The 24,741-nt window shown below is 41.3% G+C and overlaps 1 protein-coding gene across 3 annotated transcripts in view; it reads left to right on the top strand.

The window, feature by feature from the left end:
- Positions 1-24,741, top strand: part of Lca5 (lebercilin LCA5) — a 49,361-nt gene that overhangs the window by 10,380 nt on the left and 14,240 nt on the right. For all 3 annotated transcript variants that reach the window (XM_021207028.1, XM_021207027.1, XM_029543830.1), the window contains exons 2-3: positions 7,244-7,612; positions 10,811-11,340. In XM_021207028.1, the coding sequence (XP_021062687.1) occupies positions 7,414-7,612; positions 10,811-11,340 (729 nt within the window). In that variant the 5' untranslated portion in view covers positions 7,244-7,413. The remainder of the gene's footprint in view (positions 1-7,243; positions 7,613-10,810; positions 11,341-24,741) is intronic.

Below are 24,741 nucleotides of genomic sequence, written 5' to 3'. Positions count from 1 at the left end.
TCAACAAGACAAAAAGGCCACCAACAGATTGGGAAAGGATTGTTACCAATCCTAAATCTGATAGAGGACTAATATCCAATATATACAAAGAGCTCAAGAGGCTGAACTCCAGAAATTCAAATAACCCCAATAAAAAATGAGCTAAACAAAGAATTCTCAACTGAGGAGTACNGAAGGGCTGAGAAGCACTTGAAAAAATGTTCAGCATCCTTAATCATCAGGGAAATGCAAATCAAAACAACCCTGAGATTTCACCTCACACCAGTCAGAATGGCTAGGATCAGAAATTCAAGTGACAGCAGATGCTGGCGAGGATATGGAGAAAGAGGAACACTCCTCCATTGCTGGTGGGATTGCAAGCTGGTACAACCACTGTAGAAATCAGTCTGGCGGTTCCTCAGAAAACTGAACATAGTAGTACCTGAAAATCCAGCAATACCTTTTCTGGGCATATACCCAGAAGATCTTCCAACTGGTAATAAGAACACATGCTCCACTATGTTCATAGCTGCCCTATTTATAATAGCCAGAAGCTGGAAAGAACCCAGATGTCCCTCAACAGAGGAATGGATATAGGAGCGGGTTTTATTGTTCATAGAGATCAAAATATTTTTAGTCAGAGAATGAGCACAACAAACTTAAAGCTCCAGGGCAGAGGCGCAGTGTCCAGGAGTTCTGGAGAAAGTGACCTACCTGGAACTCAGAGCCTCTGAGAGTGTCAAGTATGAGGTCATCCCCTCCCTAAACTTTACATAGAGCTCCATTGGTAGAGCTTCTCCCCTCTAAACTGTATATAGCCTTTCTGAGAGACCTGTTTAAGGATATATAGACCAGTAAATGATTATGGAAACTAATAAAGATGACCCCCAAGGATCATACCCAAGATGTGGTGCAGTGACCAGGACTCTGATGCGTACAGTCCCGTATTAACAGCCGTGTGCCAGGGTTAGAAATGAACCGGGATAAGTTAGAGTAGGAAATTCAAGAGCAGTGTCAGAAGAAGAATGGAGTAGATTCAGGCTGTTGGTAGCATGAAAAGCTAGTATTTGTTAGGGATATAATAACAGGCATGCTTTTTCCTCTCAGCCAAAAAAAAAAAAAAAAAAAGCTAATTATATATTTGAAAATAAAAGGCTTTAAAATTAGCATGTAGCTGAATGTCAGAACCATCAAAAATGAAGAGTGAGTTAAATCCTCATAGCCTAGAAATGGTAATTCAGGAAATAGTATACACTAGTCTTACTTTGTCTTTAGGGAATGTATTCTTCAGCCCCCACCTAAAATTGAGGATGGTGAAAAACCCTGTATTGTTTATGATTTTCTAGTTTACATTACTAGGATAAAGTATACCTTATGAGCTATGCATTTTGATTAGCAACATTAACTAGAACAATTATAAAATACTATAATAAAATTATGTAAATATAGTGGTTTCTTGCAATATCTTGTACTATAGGTTTTAGTGTGTAATAGTCTTTGGGGTTTTGTTTATTTTGTTCTGTTTTTCCTTTATTAAGAACTTTCAACTTAGCCGGGCGTGGTGGTGCACACCTTTAATCCCAGCACTCGGGAGGCAGAGGCAGGCGGATTTCTGAGTTCGAGGCCAACCTGGTTTACAAAGTGAGTTCCAGGACAGCCGGGACTACTCAGAGAAACCCTGTCTCGAAAAACCAAAAAAAAAAAAAAAAAAAAAAAAAGAACTTTCAACTTTTTCACTTAAACACTTCACCCATCTAGACTATCAAGTTGCTGGCTGACCAGCTGTTGTTCACAAAGGGGAAGAACTCACAGAACAGCAGCACACTTCCTTCCTTCCAAGGACTTAGTTAAACCTCACAGAATCCTACACCCCAGTTTCCAACTCCTGCTCCCCACAACAAGCACGGCTTTTGCTTTTTATGCTTAGTTTCCCATCATCCATGGTCAACTGGGTTGCAAACTATTAAATAGATCCCAGAAATAAACTGTGCACAACTTCTGATGGGCATCTTTGTACATCCAGACTGCAGCATCTCTGCTCCTCTGCCTCAGGGCCCCCTGATAACCAAGCTGGCTATGACTTGAGTCATGGTCAGGTAGCATACACAGTGTGGATACTCACGGAAGATAGATGATTCACATCCCAAGCTGGACAGAGTGGAGTGACGGGGGATGGTATCGTGCTGCCAAGAATCATGTGCAGTTTACAAGTTGTGCATTGTTTATTTCTGGAGCCTCCCATTGAATAATTTTGGATCCAGTTGACCATGGATGATGGGTGATTTAAGCATAAAAAGTATAAGCTTTTGAAATACTAGTTGTGGAGAGTAGGAGTTGGATACTGGGGTGTAGGAATTTTTTCTGATGTAACTAAGTCCTTGGAAGGAGGGAAGAATGCTGTTCTGTATGTTCTTCCCCTTTGTCAAGAACAGCCGGACAGCACCTTAATGGTCCAGATGGATGAGGTTGGGGAGATGCAGCTTTATCTCACATAACCAACTTTAACATTATCAGCATTTAAATGGAGTGCACTTACTTGTGTGGTAGTTACTGAATTACCTCGTTTAATCCTTAAAACAATTCTCTCATTGTTGCTATTAATAGTCTCGTATGTGGATGGCAGCAGGGACAAATCATTGGCTGACATTTATTTATTTTTGGTGCATACATGTGAAGGCCAGAGGTTGACATGGAGTTTCCTCAGTCACTCTCTACCTTTTTGTGTGAGGCCGGTATCCCTCACGGGACCTAGGACTTACCAGTTTGGCTCTGTCTACTGCTCAGTAATCCTCAGGGAGCCACCCGTCTCTGCAGCTTGAGTGTTGGGACCTTGGAATGGTTCAACAATGGCATTGTCGAGGAGAATTCTGAGCACTTGTGAGAAAACTCCAAGAGAACAAGACAAGAGTCTTCTGACCTCAATTTCTTCAAAACATGGATTAGTTCTTGGAATGTGTTTTTGTGTTCCTCTCAGGTGTGGCAGATAGTAGTGAGTTTACTTCAGGTTACTCATTAAAACTGGCAGTAGTTGTTCTTATGCCTCTATGGAAAACTGTTTTGCCACATGTGTCTTGTCCTTGGGATTGTATACTTTATGTGATTCCTCTTAACCCTCAGAGTATACATTGTCTGATGGCTCTGAGTAAAGCTGGCCATCGCATGAGACTTGTCTACCTTATTCTTAGCCAATTATAGTGGTAAAACAGTGGGATGCCTGTATGTGCTCTGCGACTGGTGTTTTAAATGAGGGTCGGGGGGTCCAAACTCAGGTTATTGTACTTGCATGGCAACCCCATTTTCTGACTTAGTCTTTTCTCTAGACTTGAGTTGTGTTTTGTTTTCCTGTGTATTCATACTTTGGCATTAGAACTGTTGATTTCAGATACCTTGATGAATTTTCAACACCCTGAGTTTGGTGGACATGAATACATTAAACTAAGCAAAGTATTATGTTCTCAGTGGAGATATAGCTCAGGGCTAAATTATGTACTCAGCATGTGCAAGGCCCTGCACTGGACCCCAGTGTTCTCTCTTCTGCGCGCTCTCTCTCCCATACAGTCAGAGAAACCATAGCATGATAATGAAGATGCTGTTTTTCCTCACCGTGTTCATACAGTTGCTAACTCTTGGTGATCTTTCTTCTCTGTCCTCTCTGGGTTATTTTAAAGCAAACCCTAAGCATCATTTAATTTTATTTGGAAGTATTTGAACAAATATCTTTAACAGGCGAAGATTCATAACAGAGAAAATCTGCACAATTGCCTCTCACCCAAAGCCCCAGTAATTCCGTAACATCTGCTGCCCAGCCAGTGTTTAAGTTTGCTCAGTCTTGTGCTCTCTTATGGAAGCTGTTTGAGTTGCAGTAGACATGGCATGCATAGGGCACAGACTGCGGTTAAGAGTCGGTACACAGGCAGTGACATGAGCCCAGGTGGATCTCCTTGTAGGCTGTTCATGAAGATGTCTTATTGCATGGTCACCGCCACCTACACTTTCTGTAAGTTGGCCTTAGATTTGGAGGCTGGGTCAGGAGGACAGATTTCTTGAGAGTTGTGTCCCCGCAGGAGGTACGTGTCTGTGTGTTTCTTTCCTATGGTATTCTTGTTTCTGTTTCGTTGTTTCATGAGTGGTTGCAAAATGACAGAGTTCTAATCTTGCATTTTAATATTTCCTTTCTACTGTTTGCTAAAAATAGTTCTATAAAGAAGTGTCTGGTCTCTTATTACTTTGAGATACAGCTTTGGTAGCGGAGGCAAGGTACATGCCTGCTGAAGCCCCGCCTCTCGCCCTGAGTATCTTGCACAGGTCATTAGTTGGAAACTCATTTAGCATCTCATGAGTTTGTGGAATTAAGTATATTTCATGTTTTAATCCCTTGCTGATGTACTCCTAATAGATGATTAAAGATGATTATAGATGGTCTCTTTGACCAGGAAGAGCTTCTTCAAGTTAGCCCGTGAGCCCTTTGCATATCCTCTCAGTGGCTTCTCAGGACTTCTTTGCTTTCTACCATAACCAACCCTCTGGATTTTTCAGTGCATCTTACACCTCCTCCTTCAGACTTGGTATCAGATATCAGTATGTCTCCACCTTCAGACATTTTACAAGGAGGTGATATTTAGAAATGGTATGTGGGAATGCGTAGTTTGTTTCTTGTTTCTAGTATTTCTCATTGGACATATATATAAAATGTTTTCTTTTTCTTTCAAAAAAAAAAAAATAAAAGATAAAAGTCACCATGCATTCCTATTGATACTTCTGATTCAGATTTTGAGCTTAAGAATGTTAGAGCTCATATAAGTAGATTTTTATTTTTTCTTTATATTGAAAATTCCAATGTCCAAGTATCAAAACATCTGCCCCCGGGCTTTGTCCCAGATATGCAAGTATTAGTCTGTTACATATTTTTAAAAAATTTATTGTGTATTTACTAGTGTGTGTGTGTGTGTGTGTGTGTGTGTGTATGTGTGTGTACATGTGTATGTATTTACTGGTGTGTATGTGTGTACATGTGTGTGTGTATTTACTGGTGTGTGGGGGTGTACATGTGTGTGTGCGCGTGTGCGTGTGCGCATGCGCATGCACATGCATGTGCACAAAAGGAGAACCTCTGATGTCAGTCTTTGCCTTCCACCCTGCACGTTATGTTTTAAAGTAATTTGAACTGGTCACCTTATGTTTTTGCCAACAATTTTATATTAGTTACCTTATTTAATTTCTTATGGTTTATAGGAATTGCTTTAAAAAGCCCTCTCCCTCCCCCCAACACGTTATAGTTTCTGAAGTCAAGTCTGTAAAGTTACATACAAAAGAGGTTAGTGTCTCCTGTCCCTGAATTTTGCTCTCTAATCCCTAATAGCTATTTTTTTTCAGTAAGAAAACTACCAGCACATGTGGTTTTTAAAATTCAAATGCATTAAAACTAAATAAGTATTTGTTCTTCAGTCACACCAGTGATATTTTCAGTGTTGTTCCATAGGTTGTCAGCGACCTCATAGACCACAGACTGTGGAACTTCACTGACGTGTTTGAGAGTTCTACTGCTCAGCCCTACCCTAGAGAATTCAGTTCTTCCAGCATTAGATTTATCCTTTTACTTTTTGAAAAATAAAAGGTTATATATATTTTTTTCTGTCACGTCACAAAATACCTGAACCTGAGTACTTACAAAGAAGAAAGGTTTATTTATTTAGCTCACAGTTGTGAGACGAAACCCAAGATTGGGCAGCTGCAGTTGAGTGACCTCCTGTGAGGACCTCATGGCAGACGCTGGGAGCCCTCCGTGGTGGAGACCTCATGGTAAGACGAGGAGTCCGAGTGATCCATGGGTCGGACCTGACCCACGGCTCCCACCTGAGTATAAGTCTGTTTCCTGTGTTAGAGGAGCTCTTCAGCACTGAGCTGCATCCCCACCTCTTCGCTTTGCTTTGAGAATGAGCCTTGCTCAGTTACCCAGGCTGCTCTGGTCACACGATCTTCCTGCCTCATCCTTTCTTATAGCTTGAATTACAGTTTTGTGGCATCAGGCTTGCTCTTCACTTCTTGTAGCTGGAATTATTGGTCTTGGCTCAAATTTGTATAAACAATCTGCCATCTTAAGAACTCACTGTGAAAGACCAGGGTTAATTCCTTCTAAGGATAATACTCTCATGACCTAATTACTTTGTATAAATCTGGTCTCTTAAAGACACAGTCAACCTGAACATAGCCCTTCCAGGGACAAAGCTTCCAGAATGCATCATGTACACTTCCTGCTCTTTGTGTGGTCCTCTGTCCTCTGTCAGCGCACCCTTCTGCACCCCACGGCTTCTCACATGCTGCTCATGCTAGGCCAGTGGAGTGGTGTGCCTCAGACATGACCCAGTCTGTCCCTCTCTTAGTAGATCTTGGAGATTTCCCCAGACTGTAGAGCGAATACGGAGAGTCAGGATCATCCTCCTTATTTCAATATGTTAGAGGCCAGCTCCTTCCTGGTGCACTCATAGAGCTGTGGGTAGTGGAGCTGCCTTGTGCATTTGTCTTCTCATATATTAGGAAGTACTCTACTATTAATAGTAACTTCATCAATAAGGCTCTGTCTTCCAAATAGGGAGAGGGAGGGAGGGAGGGAGGGGAATCAGTCTCATTATAAAAGTAACATAATTCTATTTTTCTCATTTAATTTTTTGGGGGAATGCTTTTTGAGGCAGGGTTTCTCTGAGTAATCTTGGCTGTCCTGGCACTCACTCTGTAGACCAGGCTAGCCTTGAACTCAGAGATCCACCTGCCTCTGCCCCTGAAGTGTTGGGATTAAAGGCATTCACCACCACCGCCTGGCCTCATTTCATTTTTACCTTATTTTTTATGGGGTGCTGTGGCATACTTATGTGCTAAGGATGATTTTGTTCACCAAGGATGTTTTATTTTAGCCTTTATACTGTTGTTTTGCATTTTTATAGTCAGTCTTAGGTATTTTTCTTATTTGCAGTTTTTTTTTTTTATTCCCCACATAGAAAAAATACTGGCAATATGATCATATTGTCTTGTAAATTTTTAGGGTTGTGTTTGCAATCCTCAGGATACAAGGGCAATCAAAATTGACATCTATTCAGGAGGAATGTTATTTTCCAGGCTATGACAAATCTGTCTTATTTAAAATATGTAAGTTAACATATAAAAATATAAGTGATGGCATCTTCCTTATTGTATTTTACTTACTCTGTTTTGATTAGAGAACTTATTTCATGACCCTTTGATGAATCTGCTTTCTCTTTCCTCACTGTAGTGAATGAAGTGTATCTTGTGTTTACTGATGTGGACTACAGACATATTGTGAAGAAAACAAACTGCACATAAATAAATATTATTGCCAGGACACCAAGGCTACAAAAACATTCTTCAGTATTTTCATGAATCTGTAAAATTATGTGACTGGAGAGGTCATTTTTCCAAACGATGGGGGAAAGAGCCCGAAGTCCAGATATTGAGCAAGAAAGAAAAGGAGGCAAACACCCTTACTCTCATTACTCGTCCGACTTTGGGTCCTCACCACAGTCCTCTGGCCCCTCATCACCTGTCAACACGACGTCATGTGCCAGTACTAGGGAGAAGAATCCCAAAAGACACTTGTCAGAAAACCCAGTGCATCACCCAAGTAAGTGTCTAGAGACGATGCCAGGCACCTGGGCGCTCAGTGCAGCTCGGCAAGACCCAGAGTGATGAGTGGCGCTCTCCCTTCCGAGTGTTTGTTGTTGTGTACATGGAGTAGGCTGATTTGCATTTTGAATAGGCTTTATTTTCATAAATTATATATTGCTTGTATTTAAATATCATATATTTCCATTTCTTTAAATTCAAGTTCTTATAGAAGAAAGCACCATAGACAGCTTATTTTCTCTTCTTCCTAAGGAGGTGTCTTTTGATCTCTGAGGCACTTACAGTAAAGGCAGTTGTGCTTTTCCATATCTTTGTTTTTAAGTAGTTGAATGCAGTGACATTAATTGGTTATGAGGTATTTTCTTCTACACACCTGTGACCTTAGGCGGGTAGCACAATGCTCACTGAAAATGTGCAACTTAAACTTGGGATGGGTTTAGGACTCTGCATTATTGTCCAGTTTGTTTGCCATTCACTGACTTAAAGGAGACTAGATTATTATTAAACATAGTTTTTGTGTTAACTATTCTGGAGCAGGCTTAGCTGTTTAATGTTAGATAACTTTCTTCATTTTAATAAATCTCTGGGCCCAGAAAAATCCCATTGTACTGAGCAACAAAATGCACAGAGTCTGTTAGAACAGCATAGAACAATAAGTTATGGCAAAAGAAGTAACTATGACTGATACAAGCTCACCCTTAGGGTAACTACTCTGCAGATTATTGAGACTTCCCGAGGCCAGATGGGGAGTAGGAAATAATAATGATAAAATAATAAATAAAGAAAATGTAAAAATAACAGAAAAATCACAAAGAATGCGTATCCCCACATACCCACCTATTCCTGAACCCTAGGCCAGCTCCTCAGGATGCCCATCTACTGACATCTGAGCACATCTTTTTGTTTGGCTGCCAGTCCCTTTTGTCCTCTCCCCCCCCCCCTTCTAAGCGTCACCTTTGTTTTTAACCTTTCTCTGAATCTGGTTCTTACATTTTAATTAATTGGGAACATGGTCTCAAGTCTATATACCCATAAAACTCTTGGCCAGTTGAACCTTAGAAAATGCTGGGTATTCCTAAGGATAATTTATGCATCTAGGGTATTGTTGGCAAGAAGAACTTGGATTTTTCTTTTTCTTCCCTGGAAGCTCCCCAGGTAGGGAGTCAGAACTTTATAAGCCTTACCTTGTATTTTGAGGAGATTGCTGAGAAGCAGCAGTGAAAAGTGATCCCATCAGCGGTCAGGAAATTCAGTTATCATCTCCCCCTGGTCTGCCCACTTTCTCCTGTTGCTGTCTTTTGAATTAAACCCTGAGGTCATTTTTCTGCTTAGACCAGGCAACAGGATCAAATTGAATTAATTTCTTGTCTTAATTCTTGTTCTATTTTTGTGAAGAGACACCATGACCATGACAGTTTTTTTTATAAAAGAAAGCATTTGATTGGGAAGTTGCTTAGGAGTTTAGAGGGTTAGTCCATGATCATCATGGCATGGAGAATGGTGGCAGGCAGGCAGGCAGGGAGAGAGAAAGGGAGTCTGGGCCTGGCATGGGCTTTTGAAATCTCAAAGCCCATCCCCCAGTGACAGACCTCCTCTAACAAATGGCCACACCTCCCAACCCTTCCCAAACAGTTCCACTAATGAGGAATCAGATTCAAATGTGAGCTTATAGGGACCATTCCCATTCAAACCACCACACTCCCACTCCTGGTACCAACTTCTGTGACTGTTACTGTGAAGAGACCATGACCAAGGCAACTCATATACAAGAAAGCATTTAACTATGGTGGCTTGCTTACAGCGTCAGAGGATTAGTCTGTTATCATCATGGCAGGGAATGTGGCAGAACTCGGGCAGCGATGGCGCTGGTAAAGTTAACTGAGAGCGTCTCATTCTGTTCTGTAGGCAGCAGGCAGAAAGTGAGATTGGTCCTGGAGCAGGCAGGCGTTTGACTTAAAAGTTGGTTTTGTTTGATTATTTGGGTTTTGAATTTTGTATTTTAACATTTTGATAGACTTTTAGATATCTCTTTTAAAGGGTAGTTCTGTATATTTCTTGAGACTTAAAATTGAATAAATTTTTAATGAAAATACTTTTAAAACTTGGAGAAATGTTATTATATATATATTTATGTATACTTTTAAGAATTTTATGTGCTTTTAAAATGACATACATTTTACTTATGTGTGCATGTCTTTGTGTGAGTGTGTGTGTGTATGTGTGAGTGTGTGTGAGTGTATGTGTGAGTGTGTCTGTGTATATGTGTGTGAGTGTGTCTGTGTGTATGTGTGTGAGTGTGTGCGTGTGTGTGTGAGTGTGTGTGTGAGTGTGTGTGTGTGAGTGTGTGTGTGAGTGTGTCTGTGTGTATGTGTGTGAGTGTGTGTGTGAGTGTGTGTGTGAGTGTGTGTGTGTGTGTATGTGTGTGTGTGTGTGAGTGTGTCTGTGTGTATGTGTGTGAGTGTGTGCGTGTGTGTGTGAGTGTGTGTGTGTGTGAGTGTGTGTGTGTATGTGTGTGAGTGTGTGAGTGTGTCTGTGTGTATGTGTGTGAGTGTGTCTGTGTGTATGTGTGTGAGTGTGTACGTGTGTGTGTGTGTGTGAGTGTGTGTGAGTGTGTGTGTGTGTGTGTGTGTATTTGGAAGCTGGGTATCATTTCTTAGGAGCCACTACCTTGTATTTTGAGACAGTAATTCTCCATGGGTTTGTAGCTTGCCCATGTGGCTAGACTAACTGGCCAGTGAGTCTTAGCTTCACCTTCATAGTGCTGGGATCACAAGCTCATACCACCAGGCCTGACTTTTTATCATAGCTGGCTTTTCTACATGGATTGTGGAGCGCCAACTTGGGTCCTTTTGTGACAGACATTATCACATGAGCCATCTCTCACCTCCAAACTCTCTTTAAATAGGAACCAAGAGGAAAAAAAAAAAAAGAAATCCCTTGTATTTAAGTTCTACATTAGTACTAGCTGGCCTGGAACTCATAGAGATCCACCTGCTTCTGCCTCCCACCTGCTGGGGATTAAAGATGGCACTACCACATTTAGCCTATAAAATCACTGTTTTAAGAACAAAAACTAAGTGTGTGTGTGTGTGTGTGTGTGTGTGTGTGTGTGTGTGTGTGTAGATCACTTGTTTTAAATGGATAAGTTGCAGCATAGGTATGGCCTTCCCTCACATTATTACTGTTTTCCTTTCAGCCGTTAGGAAAGTGAGTCCCAAGGCTGTACCTAGCAAAAAGGGGATCCGAGTGGGATTTCGGTCCCAAAGCCTCAACAGGGAGCCACTTCGGAAAGATCCAGATATTGTAACAAAGCGGGTTCTTTCTGCAAGACTTCTGAAAATCAACGAGCTGCAGAATGAAGTGTCGGAACTACAGGTCAAGTTAGCCCAGCTGCTCAAAGAAAACAAGGCTTTGAAAAGCCTTCAGTATCGTCAGGAGAAAGCACTGAATAAGTTTGAAGATGCGGAGAATGAGATCTCACAACTTATACACCGCCATAACAATGAGATTACTGCGCTCAAAGAACGCTTACGGAAATCTCAGGAGAAGGAACGGGCGACAGAGAAAAGAGTGAAAGACACAGAAGGTGAACTATTTAGGACAAAATTTTCCTTACAGAAACTGAAAAAGATCTCCGAGGCCAGACACCTACCGGAGCGAGATGATTTGGCCAAGAAACTGGTTTCGGCAGAGTTAAAATTAGATGACACGGAGAGAAAGATTAAGGTAAGATTGTGTGCCTTACCGTTGTGCTCTGTGGCCAGTTCTCACTGGGCATTTGAAGGGACTCTGATTGAGCAGCCCATTGCAGCTCAGCCTTTGCTTAGACCTGAAAGTAGTTTTTAATATTAATTTTCTGGATAGAGATGAAGGCCAGAGCTGGGCTGGTGGTTGCGACCTTTTAGTCCTAACACTCAGGAGTCAGAGGCCAGGGCATCTTGGTGAGTTTGAGACCAGACTGGACTATATTCTGTGCCGGTCAGTGGTACATAGTGATACTCTGTCACAAACAACAGAAACCACAAAAGAAATTCAGGACACCTGAGAATGTGTGTAGGGGCTCGGGAGAGAGCTTACTGTACAGAATACCTGCTCCTCAAGTAGAAGGGCCTGGGTTCCACACCCAGCACTTACATAAAAGTAGCTGGGTATGAGCTCTTCAGTGCTGGGGAGAGGAGGTGCAGACAGACAAATCTGGGGGGTACTGAGCAACTAGCCTGGCCTACTTGGTGAGCTCCGGGTACTAGTGAAAGACCAAGGTAGACAGAAGCCAGGAAGGAATCCCAAGGGTGGCCTCTGGCCTTCACACGTGCACACACATGTATGCATACCTTCACTTACGTGAAAGATTATATGTTTAAAAGCTAGGTGTCAAAGACTGTGGATATTATTAATAATCTATATGTGGATGGATAAATTTGAATCCTTTCTGGAAATATTCTCTTTGGCTTTTTGACTGTCTTAAAGAACAGTGATGTGTCATAAATGCTCTGTAAAAAATAAAATCCCTTTCCCTGAAGCTAGAAGTTCATGAGGCAGGAGGAAGACCATAAGGGGGCAGAGAGAGGGTCTGAGAAAACACTGATCAAAAATCTAAAGCAAAAAGGGGGACTGCCCAGAGGAAAGAAGGGTCCACGTGGGCTAAGGAGCATGGGGGGACAGTGGAGGAGGGAAACAATGAGAAGGGAGGATGGTGGCTCACAGGTATGAGATGGGTTAGTGAGTGTGAAGGTCTTTTTTATAAGAGACCCGCATGGCAACAGTCTGTGTGCAGGGAGAGGGAGGCAGATAGGCCTGGAGTGGTGGCTTGTGCTTGCAACGTGGGAAGCACAAATGTAATGTGTGTAATGCACGAGGGAAGTGAAGGCCTGAGTTCAAAGCCAGCCTTGACCAGGTAGTAAGGCTCTGTGTTTTTACTTCCTATTTCCAAGATCATTATAGATGGAATCCATTAATAGGAAAACTACATAAAAAGAGTCTCTATTCCCTTTGCCTGGTGTCCCTGGTATTTTATAACCATCATACAATATTAGAGTCTGGGAGTTAGTTCTAATACAGTGAGATGATCCCGCAGACTCCTCTTTGTATTCACGTGTAACATGATGCACAGTTTAATCACATGCCTGTTGGTGTGTGTGTGTGTGTGTGTGTGTGTGTGTGCAAGACCATGGCTCCAGTCAAGATACAGATCAGTAATACCTTGCATCCTTCCCCCTCTAACCCGAGATGCTCACTAACAGACATCCTGTAGTTCTGTCATTTCAAGACTGCTATATAACTGGAGTTGTTTATCATAGAGGCTTGCTGCTGGCATACACCACTTACACTCTAGTGCCAGCTGTTGGGTAAGTCAGTGGCTTTTGATGTCTAAGTCATGCCTGACGGTGTGGTGACAGAATGTCATGGCTTAGCCAACTGAAGGATGTCACCCCTCGTTTTCATACTAACCAGTAAAGCTGCTCAGACCAATCATGTACAGATTGTCTATATGAACATGGCCTTCGTTTCTCTGGGATGTGTAGCGGACATACATGTACTGGATTGTGGGATAAGTCTGCTTGTCTGTGAAGAAACTACCAGCACCATTCCAGGACAGCAGTGCCAGGGCATGTTCTGTCAGCAGTGCCTTCTGCTCTGGTGCTTCTCCTCATCAGCATCTGGTATTAACCCCATTCTTAACCCGGTCGCCCAGGCCTGCAGCACCTTACTGTATTGTTAAAGTGCATCTTCATAAGATGTTGGAGTTGAACATCGGTTCATGATTTTTATTCAGCATCTTTTTTTAAATTTTGTTCTTGGTGTTTTTTTTTCTTTTCATTTGCTAAGTGAATTATTTGTGTGTAGTTTTTTATGTTGATTTTGAGAGTTCTTTATTTTTCTTGTTACAAACCTTTTAAAAACTGTATGGTTTGCAAATCTTTTCCCACACTCTGCCATTTCCCTTACCATCTTCACAGATGGAAAGACAGTTCAAGAAGGAAAGACTTGCATTTCATTCTGGTCCACTGTAACAGATTTTCCTTTGATCCGTTGTGCTTTATTGTCAAGTCTGAGAGCCGGTCACCTCTGCTTTCCTTTGTTTATCGCTTTAAAGGTTTTCTCCTGTGTGTGACCAAAAGTAGTTTATTTTCTAATTTTTACTAAGGAATAAATGGCAAAGTATGTATGTTTAAGGTGTACAGCTTAATATTTTATAAGCACTGTGTTTTATGTTTTTCATGTAAGATATTGGTTTATTTTGAGTTTATTTTTTTATGCAAGAAGTTGTGGTTAGGCCCCAGAATCAGGTCCCGTTAATCTAGTGCCATTAGAAAAGGCAGCCCTTTCGCCATCTTTGCTCGGGCATCTTTTGCAAACACCAGTCGGACGTAGTTTTTTTTTTTTTTTTTTTTTTTTTTTTTTTTTTTTTTTTTTTTTTTGCAATGTCATCATGCTGTGATACTAAATCCAAGTTCTTTCGCCTTATATGTAAGTACACTGTAGCTGACTTCAGACACTCCAGAAGAGGGAGTCAGATCTTGTTAAGGATGGTTGTGAGCCACCATGTGGTTGCTGGGATTGTGGTTGCTGGGATTTGAACTCTGAACCTTTGGAAGAGCAGTCGGGTGCTCTTACTCGCTGAGCCATCTCACCAGCCCCTCGGACGTAGTTTTAAGGGCTCCTTTCTGCTCTCTAACCTCTGCTGCTGTGCTGCTGGCCTAAGCATCTGTCTTCTGTTACTACACACCCTTGAACCTGAACCCAGAGAGTGACTTCTTACAGGCTTCTGAAAATTTTTAACCCTAAGTTAGATCTTCTGCCTGTCTTAAAAGATTTATTTTATTTGTGTGTGTGTGTGTGTGTGTATTTACGTCCTGGGAGCTGGGTTACAGGAAGTTTTGAACTACCAGATTTGTATGCTGAGAACCCAGCCTGGGTCTTGTAAAGGAGCAGCAAGCCCTCCTAGCTGCGGAGCCACCTCTCAGCCCCTCTGTGTGTTTTGTAAAATGAGCTTGTCTGCAAACATATCCTGTAGCTTTGATAGAAATTGCCTTATGCGAAGATCATGCCACCTTAGCTGCTGAATTTTCCAACTCCGCGTGCAAGGTGTCTCTATGTATTTGATTCATTTTTGATTTCTAAATTGTCTCAATATTTTCTCGTCATTCCTAAAGTTTTTTTTAATTCAACACTTATTTCTATTGTAAAAATATATATTTCAGTTGAATGTTTTATGCACACTAAGAAACAATGTGGTTTTAGAAATGGCCCAAGTTTTAGAATAGTGGACTGTACTGGCTAGTTTTGTGTCAACTTGACACAGCTGGAGTTATCACAGAGAAAGGAGCTTCATTTGGGGAAATGCCTCCACGAGATCCAACTGTAAGGCATTTTCTCAATTAGTGATCAAGGGGGGAAGTTCCCTTTGTGGATGGTGCCATCTCTGGGCTGGTAGTCTTGGGTTCTATAAGAGAGCAGGCTGAGCAAGCCAGTGGAAGCAAGCCAGTAAAGAACATCCCTCCATGGCTTCTGCATCAGCTCCTGCTTTCTGACCTGCTTGAGTTCCAGTCCTGCATCCTTTGGTGATGAACAGCAGTATGGAACTGTAAGCTGAATAAGCCCTTTCCTCCCCAACTTGCTTCTTGGTCATGATGTTGTACAGGAATAGAAACCCTGACTAAGACATGGACTTATAAGCGTGTGTCTCAAAGTCTGGGATCTGACCCGAACTGCTTCTGTGTCATTAGAGTTGTGCTGTGGTCGGTGTTTAACATGCATCAGGGACATTCCTTTATTGAGTTGGCAAATGTCACATCTGCCACCACACCTTCCTCCCTCTCTCCTGAGTGGTGTCACTTCTGAACCCCCTCCCTCCCACCCCCAGAGAGAATTCTTCTTTATCTCTTAGCTTATTCTTTTATCCTTCACAACACCCTTGGTGTCTGACTCATTCTATGCAATTAGTTACTAATCAACCCAGAAATTAAAATTGTTGTTATTGACTTTATAATTTGGCTAGGAAATGTGGCCTCATCTAGCTTCTTAAATTTTGTCTCTTCCAATCCAAACTAATTTTTTCCTCTCGGTCAGTTGGTGATGGTTAAGGCCAGTGATTGGTTAAAGAGGCAGTGGGTGCTTGGGCCAGTGGGTGCTCCACTGTGCTGTTATGAGTTTCACACACTGTACTGCAAGGGCACCTGACTGGGTCTTACAGAAGCCTTCCTGCTCTGCTGCTGCGCTCGTGGACTTTCCCCCAAGGCCAGCGGCTGTTTGTTTGTTTGTTTGTTTTTGATGTTTTGTAAATATGTTATCTGTGTATGGTCCACAAAAATTTTATATCCTCCAGCTTGTATTGCTTTACTAGCTTATACTTTACTTTAAAATGCATTTTATTGTGTGTATTTAACATACAGAACATGATGTTATTACAAGATACAGACATACTAAAAATGGTTATAATAATAAAAAAAATTCGTCATCTCAAGCAGTTGTGTTTCTTCTCTGTTACATGAATAGTGACCATGTGCTCAGATAATTAAAATCTTGAGCGTATTATAGCAATTCACCTCATTCATATTGCATATCAGATTTTTGACATTTTTGAGGTTTTATATTCATTCTGTTTTGGAGACTTTCTTGCATGAGTACCGTAATCTCTTATGCGCACTACTCTCTTCCTCCAACTCTTCCTGCCTGCTCCCTTTCACTCCCTCTCAACTGCATAAGGTCTTTCATTATTGCTATAGTACATATAAAACAACCCGATGAGTTCACTTAGTGCTGTTCATATGTACATGGTGTGTTTAGGGATGACCTGGGATTAGATAGCCTGTCGGGCAGGGGCTCCTTCCCGGGAGAGGCTGATTCTTTCTCTCTCAGATGCATTAGTTGCCTGAAGTAGTCCTCATCATTATGAAATTTCCCCCATCCCCATGTTGATATGTCAACTGATGATATCACTGTCTGTTTGGGTCTTAGGAGACTATATTGTTTCATGTTTTATGGGTGCAGCTTCCCTGTATATAGAATTCAGAATCTTCCAAGCAGATGGTGTGGTCTTCTAGCTCCTATAATCTTTCTGCCTCCTCTTCCACACTGTTCTCTGGAGTCTTGAGCACAGGGGTTTTCTTGTAGCTGTATCTATTAGCAATGCTTGGCACCTGCAGTTGCTGCCTGCGTTTTGATCAGGTGGGGATCTCTGTCTCCATCTGCTAAAACTGAAGTTGCTTTGATGAAGGGTTAGAACTACACCTCACTGTGGGTCTAAGGATGGGTGTTCAATTAGAAATTATGCCGCTTTAGAAACACGATAATAGTAGGTTCTCCTCTAGGGTCCGTGAGCTCATCAATCCCAGGGAACTGGCTAGGTTTAGTCCAAATAGGTAACTATTGGTTATCACCAAGATGTGTCTCTGTTAGACCCTTGTGTGTTTGCTCTGCTGGTCATTATTGTGGGTTTTAGGCTTTACAGCTGGGTAGGAATTTTAATTGCTTTTCTTGGCAACTTGCATGACACCTTGAGAAACTATGAGGATTTATTCAGCTTACTCTTCCACATTGCTGTTCGTCACTAAAGGAAGTCAGGACAGGAGCTCACACAGGGCAGGATCCTGGAGGCAGGAGCTGATGCAGAGGCCATGAAGGAGTGCTGCTTACTGGCTTGCTTCCCCTGCCTTGCTCAGCTTGCTTTCTTATACAATCCAGGACTACCAGCCCTGGGATGGACCACCCACAATGTGCTGGGCCCTCCTACCCTTGATCACTAATTGAGAAAATGCCTTAGAGCTGGATCTCATGGAGGCATTTCCTCAACTGAGGTGCCTTTCTCTTGATAACTCCAGCTTGTGCCAAGTTGACACACAAAACCAGTCAGTATACATGGGAACTTCCAAAATTCTCTCTAGCAGCCTTTTCAAATGCCTAGCACATTGTTGTGTATAGTTATCCTTCAGAGTAACAACACTGTCATCTGTGATCACCTTTCTGCATCATAGTACTGTGGTGGCTGTAGTCACCTCTCTGTACTGTGCTGGCCGTGGTCACCCCTCTGCACTGTGTTGGCCGTGGTCACCCCTCTGCACTGTGTTGGCTGTGGTCACCCCTCTGCACTGTGTTGGCTGTGGTCACCCCTCTGCACTGTGTTGACCGTGGTCACTCTTCTGCACTGTGTTGGCCGTGGTCACCCCTCTGCACTGTGTTGGCCGTGGTCACCCCTCTGCACTGTGTTGGCCGTGCTCATCCCCTTGCACCACAGCTCTTTTGTTGTTTTCTTTAGTCACTGTACTGTGTAACAGCAGACCTTAGCAATTTATTGAATAGTCTCCTTAAAATAACATCCTATTTTATGTTCTTTAATATGTTAATACAAATTTTAATACTTAAAACCTGATTTAAAAGCACAGAAACATGCTTTAGTTTTAGAATGAAGTGGTTCTCAAACCTTTAAATGTTATGGGCAGCACTTCTCCAACCAAGCTTTTGTTTATGGGTTTACCTACTGATATTTGCCACATTAGGACTTACAACTTAACAGTTAAAGTGCTTCTTAACTTATTTAAGCAATGATAAACAAGTGCGTCCATTACATTGTCCAATGTTTTCAGTCTAAGTGCTAGCTGAGTGGTTATGAGCATGGACTCTCATGCAGAGGACCCCGTTTCAGTTCCCAGCACCCACACGACAGCCCACGACCACCTGGAACCCCAGTTCCAGTGCCCTGTTCTGGCCCCACAGGCACCAGGTGTATAGGAAACCCACATATCTACGGGCAAGCACCTAGACACATGAAATAAAAATTAATCTTTCTGTTAGTGCTTTGGTTTCTGAGACAGTTTCTCTGTTGAGCCCTGGCTGTCCTGGGCCTCATTCTGTAGACCAGGCTGGCCTCAGACTCAGAGACCAGCCTTCCTCTGTCTCTGCCTCCCAAGTGCTGAGATTAAAGGTGTGTGCCATCACCACCTGGCTAAATAAATCTTTTTTTTTTTTTTAACTTTTTAAATATTTTTTTCAGAACTTGAAATAATTCAGGATGAAATTGGTTCGCGTTACATATTTGTAAATTTCTCTAATGTCTGACTCAGTAGAGGACAGCTGGGTCCTCAGCTCTGCTTCTGCACTCAGTCTATTGCAATATGTTGTTATGATTGATAAGCATGCAGACAATTCAGCCTCCCACAGATGTTTGTAGTAATTAGAAAACAGAGTCATATTTAAGTAGCACTCTAAACAAGTAGATGTTCTTTAGTATGATTCTAAAACTTAAGTTGTTATTCTCCGGACTTTGAGTCCTGACCAAGGTCGTAGTAGCAGAATAATCATAGCAGACACCAACAGTCTCTCCTGAAACAAAATCAGGGATTATGACCGTTATAGGAATCCACAGTCATCAAACAGAAAATTGTCTTCCAGCCTTCATGAAAAGATAAACTGTAATCACATGTACATAAGTTTTTTTTTTTTTTTTAAGAACTACAGCGAGCTGTAAGGTGTGCATTTAGTATGAAAATTCAACTCTACTTTTCACATCAGATTAACGTAGAGTAAGTTACTTTGTCATGACAGCATGATGAAACTATTGCAGTGGCCTCTCTGTCTTTAAGCAGCTGGTGACATTTAGGAAGCAGTTTGCTATTGTGGAGCTCAGTATTTATCGCTGGGAAAGACAGCCTGGATAGACTTTTCATCTGGTAGCTTTTCCTAAAAGAGACCGTTGCTCAGTTTCCCTTCACTCCAGGGCACCCTTGAGTAGACTCTTGTTAAAACAGTTCTGCCTCTCAGTAAAAGGTCTTTGGAAGCAAGGACAGATTAAGTGTCACTTCCCTTTTCTCTCTGGCCAGGTAGGTCCATTTCTCTCCCAACCGCACCTCCCTCTAGCGTCCAGACTCTGCTCTCAGAGCAGTTCTGCTTGTCTAAACCCAAATCCAGAAGCTCCACCATCGCCTCACCTCCTTCTGTGCTGTTTTTAGCAGGAGGAGTGAATTAAGGCAACAATGGACGTCAAGTCACCAGGTTACCTCTGTTCTCACCCTCTTGTTCTGTGACTCTTGTCTTAATCCCCCAGTGCATCTGAGGAATCAAATGATGGGGCTCCTGAGGTGCCTAAGCTCTGGGATCTGATGGGTCTAAGTCATACTTCATTCTTATTATCACATCTCTCAATCATCTGTCTGTCTATCAATCATCTGTCTATCCATCCTTCTAGCTATCATCTAGCTAGCTACATATCTATCTATGTAAATCCTCCCTATCATCTATTGTGTTTATGTGCATGTGCAAGCATGCGTGCATGCATGCATCCGTATCACTGTCTCTGTCTATGCAGTGGCTTGCATACCATGGCATGCTCGTGGAAGGCAGAGGATGGCTTGTGGGGTTTAGTTCTCTCCTTTCCTGCTGTGGACTCTAGAAATTGAATTAGGGTCATCAGGCTTATCGCTTCTGGGCCTTTTGGCTAAGATCAAGTGTAGGGTCATCAGGCTTGGTAACAAGTACCTCTATCTTCTAAGCCAGCTCACTGGCCATGAAGTTAGAATGTATAAGCCTTTCACGTGCCTCAAATACTTTTAGGTTGGGAATCCTTTCATTTCCTCTGGCTAAAATTGGCATTTTTAAAAGATTTTACTCTTAATTTTGAGTATATATGACTAGAGCTATATAGATATGTCAATGCAGTGCCTGCAGAATCCAGAAGAGGGCTAGAGTCACAGGTAGCTGTGAAGCATTCATTGTGCGTGCTGGGAATTGAACTCTAGGCCTTTGAGAGTACAGTAGGTACTTTGCACTGCTGAGCCATCCCTTCATAGCTATCCCTTCATAGAACTATATAACTGTTATCAAATGTTATCAGATTACAGAAAAACTGCTAATATTGAAAACTGAGTGCTTGAGAAAGAAAAAACTCAGCTTGCTGCTAATTTTTCTCTAAAACATGGCCAGGACACACACACACACACACACACACACACATATATATATATATATATATATACACACACACACATATATATATATATATACATACATACACATATATATGTATATATATACACACATATACACAAATATATGTGTATATATGAATATTTAAATATTATACATATCTAATAACTTCAGCAGTTATGTTTGGAGGATCCATGGAAACTTCTAATTTCATAGAGCAATTATTTTAGTCTTGTGTTACTATTTACATAAGAGTTTTTGAGCTGAAGAAGCAACAGAGGCTTTACCTTCTTTTATAAGCGGGGCTTTCACACTGATGAGGTTTGCAGTGAGGTGTGACTTCCTCAGGCTGTGGAAAGCTCCTGAGAGGCAGTCCCTGCTGGGAAGCCTTGCAAGCCCTGCAGTGGATGCTGTCACTCCTTCCTGCCACCTATGATAGTGTACCCTGACAGCCGCTTGATAGTTACTTCTTCACTGAGACCTGTGCTTGGCACTCGGGGAAGCCAGGCCAGGCCCTCAGGTTGATGCAGCAGGCCCTGTTCAGACTGAGCATTCCCTGTCTTGTCATGTTGTTTCACTGAAGAGACATGAACTCACTGAACATACTGTTAGAAGACTCTACACGCAGATCTGTGGCTGTAGCCACGCTTGGTGCAGACACAGCTTCTGGGAACATGGAGATGTTTCTAGGTGCATGTCATGTTAGGCCTTGTCCCCTTTAGCTATCAAGGGACTGAGTTCCTAAATGTCAGGAACCAGCCTAATTTGATTTTGTGCTCCCAGTATTGGATATGCTTTCTGGAATGGAAGGAATGTTTCTGGAGAGAAAGAGTAACTGGATGGACTCATGAGGCATTTGTGAGAAGTGCAGAAATGTGGGGGATGGCTAGTTTGAAGATGGTGAGCTCAAAACGGACTATATGGCTAAAAATTTGGCTCCAAAAAGGATCATAAAACTTGGTAAAGTTTAACTATTAACTTTTCATTTATATAAAAAAATCTAACTTTGTGAGTATTTATTGTAGAACCTCTGGCTGAATAGTTCAGGTTCTAATAAAGAACATATTTTAGTTTTTAAGGCTGTATTACTGCTTAAAGTGCCAACAAAAGGAGTTATTTAGAGATAGGAATGACCATGGGGTAGGAGGTTTTGTTAACTCTTAATTTATTGCTCAGAGTACATATGGTAACATGTGCAAAATATTAACAAGCTTACATAGAGAGAGCAAACAGGACAGCTAGGAAACTAAAAGAGCAACAGCACCACCAACAAAAAGCCAGTCTTGTAAGACATGCTGAAACAGAGCCAGTCTTTGTGTTGGTTGAGCAGGTAAAGGTGATTGCAGCCAAGTTTGATGACCCGAGTTCAATCCCAGGGACCCATGTGGCAGAAGGGGAGAACTGACTCCCACAGGTTGTCCTCTGACCCACACATGTGCTCTGTGGCACAGGTGCTTGTACACGTGTAGCACACACATGTAATAATAATGTAATGTTGTTTTTAAAAGAAATGATCAGACTAAGAGAAAATGTCACTTCATTGTTCAAAGGACTGCTTTGTGGGGCACGGAAAAGGAGAAACACTTTGGGGTGGAGGGGCATTTCTTGGTGCAATACTAACCTGATGAACATTTCATAGAGACTGATTTCCACTTGTTTCTAAGGAAGAGCTTCCGAATCATTGGCATTGCCTTGTCACCTGCCAGGGTCCTCCTATGTGACAGTCTGTAGGGTGGGCTGGTGAGGTGAGGGTCAGGCCTCAGAAGTGAGCTGTAGCAACACTAAATAGTGGTTAAGAAGACATGAAGAGACCCATTTAAACGAATGTTGGTCTAATGACATCTCCAATGATATTCAGTTGGTGTTTAAGGATATTCCTCTTTGTTAAGGAGGAAGGGATAAACAGAAGAAAATCAGCCACTTTCAGTTTGCTGGGGAGCTGTTGAGCCGTGGCCACCCCATCTGTCTCTTGAAAGAGTTTGGATTCTGACGTACTTCGCTTTTGAAAAGTTAAATGTTTAATTTTTTTTGTTTCATTAAATGTTTCTTTAAAGACATTTTGAAATCCATTAAGAAGCAATGGGGAAAGTCTCCGTCATCCTACCAGTCGGAGATATTGTTTCTAAGTTGGTTTCCATTTCATTTCTTTACATTTTAAAGACATTTCCCTCCTCACGTAATTGTACAACAGAAGAGAATATCTGAAACATTTACGTACTTATCGATTTTTGCCTTTGGCCTTATTTTGAAAAGGAAGACCATGTTGATGAAGTGCCCTGTGGTGTCCTTCCTTGGGACTTACTCTACTGAAGCCACGTGGAGTGTCTCCAGCCTAGCCTGTTTATTTTCAAACACATCTTTAGAATTTTTCTTTTAGTTTTTCATGGTTTTTTTTTTTCTTGTTCACTTTTAAAAAGAGGAAAAATCTCTGAAAATGAAATAGTCTTACCACCTAGAGATCACCACTTTTAAGGATCCTTCTGGACCTTTCTCTGTGAGTGAAAATCACACACAGCTGGAAATGTGGTGCTGGGCTTTTGTTTTGTGTAATAACTGCGTCTTAGCAGGCACTTGGATCCCTGCCTTTGCCTAACCCACCGGAATGATTAATGCATTCTTGTTTCATTAGTGTGATACATTTAGATTTATTGAGATACATTAGGGGATAACGTTACTTTGCTTGATGCAGTTTTACCTGTTGCTTAGTTCTTTATGCTAATACTGGAGAGTTTTGGAGAGTTTCAGTGTTCACATATGATTTTATTTTATTCTAAGCTGTCCTTGCGCAGTTTATGAAACTCAAGGCTATAAAAGTCTCCTGTAGAATGATATCCGCTTGTCACTCCTTACTACACGTTTCACCTCTTACACCTCTGGATTGAACGCTTCTTTCAAAGTTTGGTTTTTCCGGTTTCTGCTGATTGTGCCTTTCTTTTAACACTTGGAGACTGATGGCTTGTATTCCATTTTCAGTCCTTCAGAGTAATTCATATTTGTTCATTTCACCTTAGGTTTTATATTTCCATCGTTAAGTTAGTATCTATCATTAGTACTACATATAATTGTACATGCTAATGGGATTCACTAGGTATTTCCTTATAGGCACATGACATGGATCACTAGCGCCACCTTTCTCCTGCATCCATCCCTAGCGATCACTATTCTAATTTGGGGATGATGGATTTTTGTTTTTGCATGTGTGAGTGCGTGATACATGTCTTCCTGTGCATGGCTTATTTTGTTTAACATGATAACTTCCATTGAATTTTCTGAAAATGACAGGGCTTTTTTCTTCTCAGCTAAATAATACTCTATGGTAAGTGGGTATATGTGTATATGGTATGTGTGTATGTATGTAAATGGTATGTATGTGTGTATATAATATATGTGTGATATATGGTATACATGTATGTATATATATGATATATGGTATGTGTGTGTGGTATGTGTATTTGTATGTGTATGGTATATGTGCATATGGTATGTGTGTATGTGTATATGTGAATAATGATATATGTATGTATATATATGTGTGTATATATGTGTGTATATGATGTGTGTGTATGTATGTATAGTGTGTGTGATACATGTATGTGTGTAATGGTATATGTATATGTGTATATGATGTGTGCATGTGTGTATATGCTATGCATGTATTATGTTGTTTCCTTTATATTTTTATCTCTTGACAAGCACTTAGGTTGATTTTTTTTGAGAGGAAAGAGTTTATTTCATCTTATATATTACAGTACATTATGAATGGTAGTCAGGACAGGAAATCAAACATGAGCTTGGAGGCAGGCACAGAAGAGAAGGTCATAAAGGAATAGAATTACTCTCTTGTGCAGACTGATTTCTTATTCCAGCTGTTCACGGATGGCACTTGCAATAGCAAATCATCAGTTAAGAAAATATTCAATGATCTTTTGCCTACTAGGCAATCTGATGGAGACATTTTTCTCAACTGAAGTTTCCTTTTTCAGTTTGACTTCTGTTAGACTATATTTGATAAAAAAAAAACAACAACAAACAAAAACAAAGAAGAAAGAAAGAGAGAGGGAGGAAGGGAGGGAGAGAAAGAAAAAAGAAAGAAAGAGAGGAAAAAAAAGAAAGAAAAGAAAGAAAAGAAAAGAAAAGAAGAAAAGAGAAGTTCTGTTAGAAATAATGTTGCGGTACACATGAGCATCAGGTATCTCTTGTGGGTTAAAC

This window comes from Mus pahari, chromosome 10, assembly GCF_900095145.1.
Source record: "Mus pahari chromosome 10, PAHARI_EIJ_v1.1, whole genome shotgun sequence".
Lineage (NCBI taxonomy): Eukaryota > Metazoa > Chordata > Mammalia > Rodentia > Muridae > Mus > Mus pahari.
This window is presented reverse-complemented; position numbering and strand designations above follow the sequence as displayed.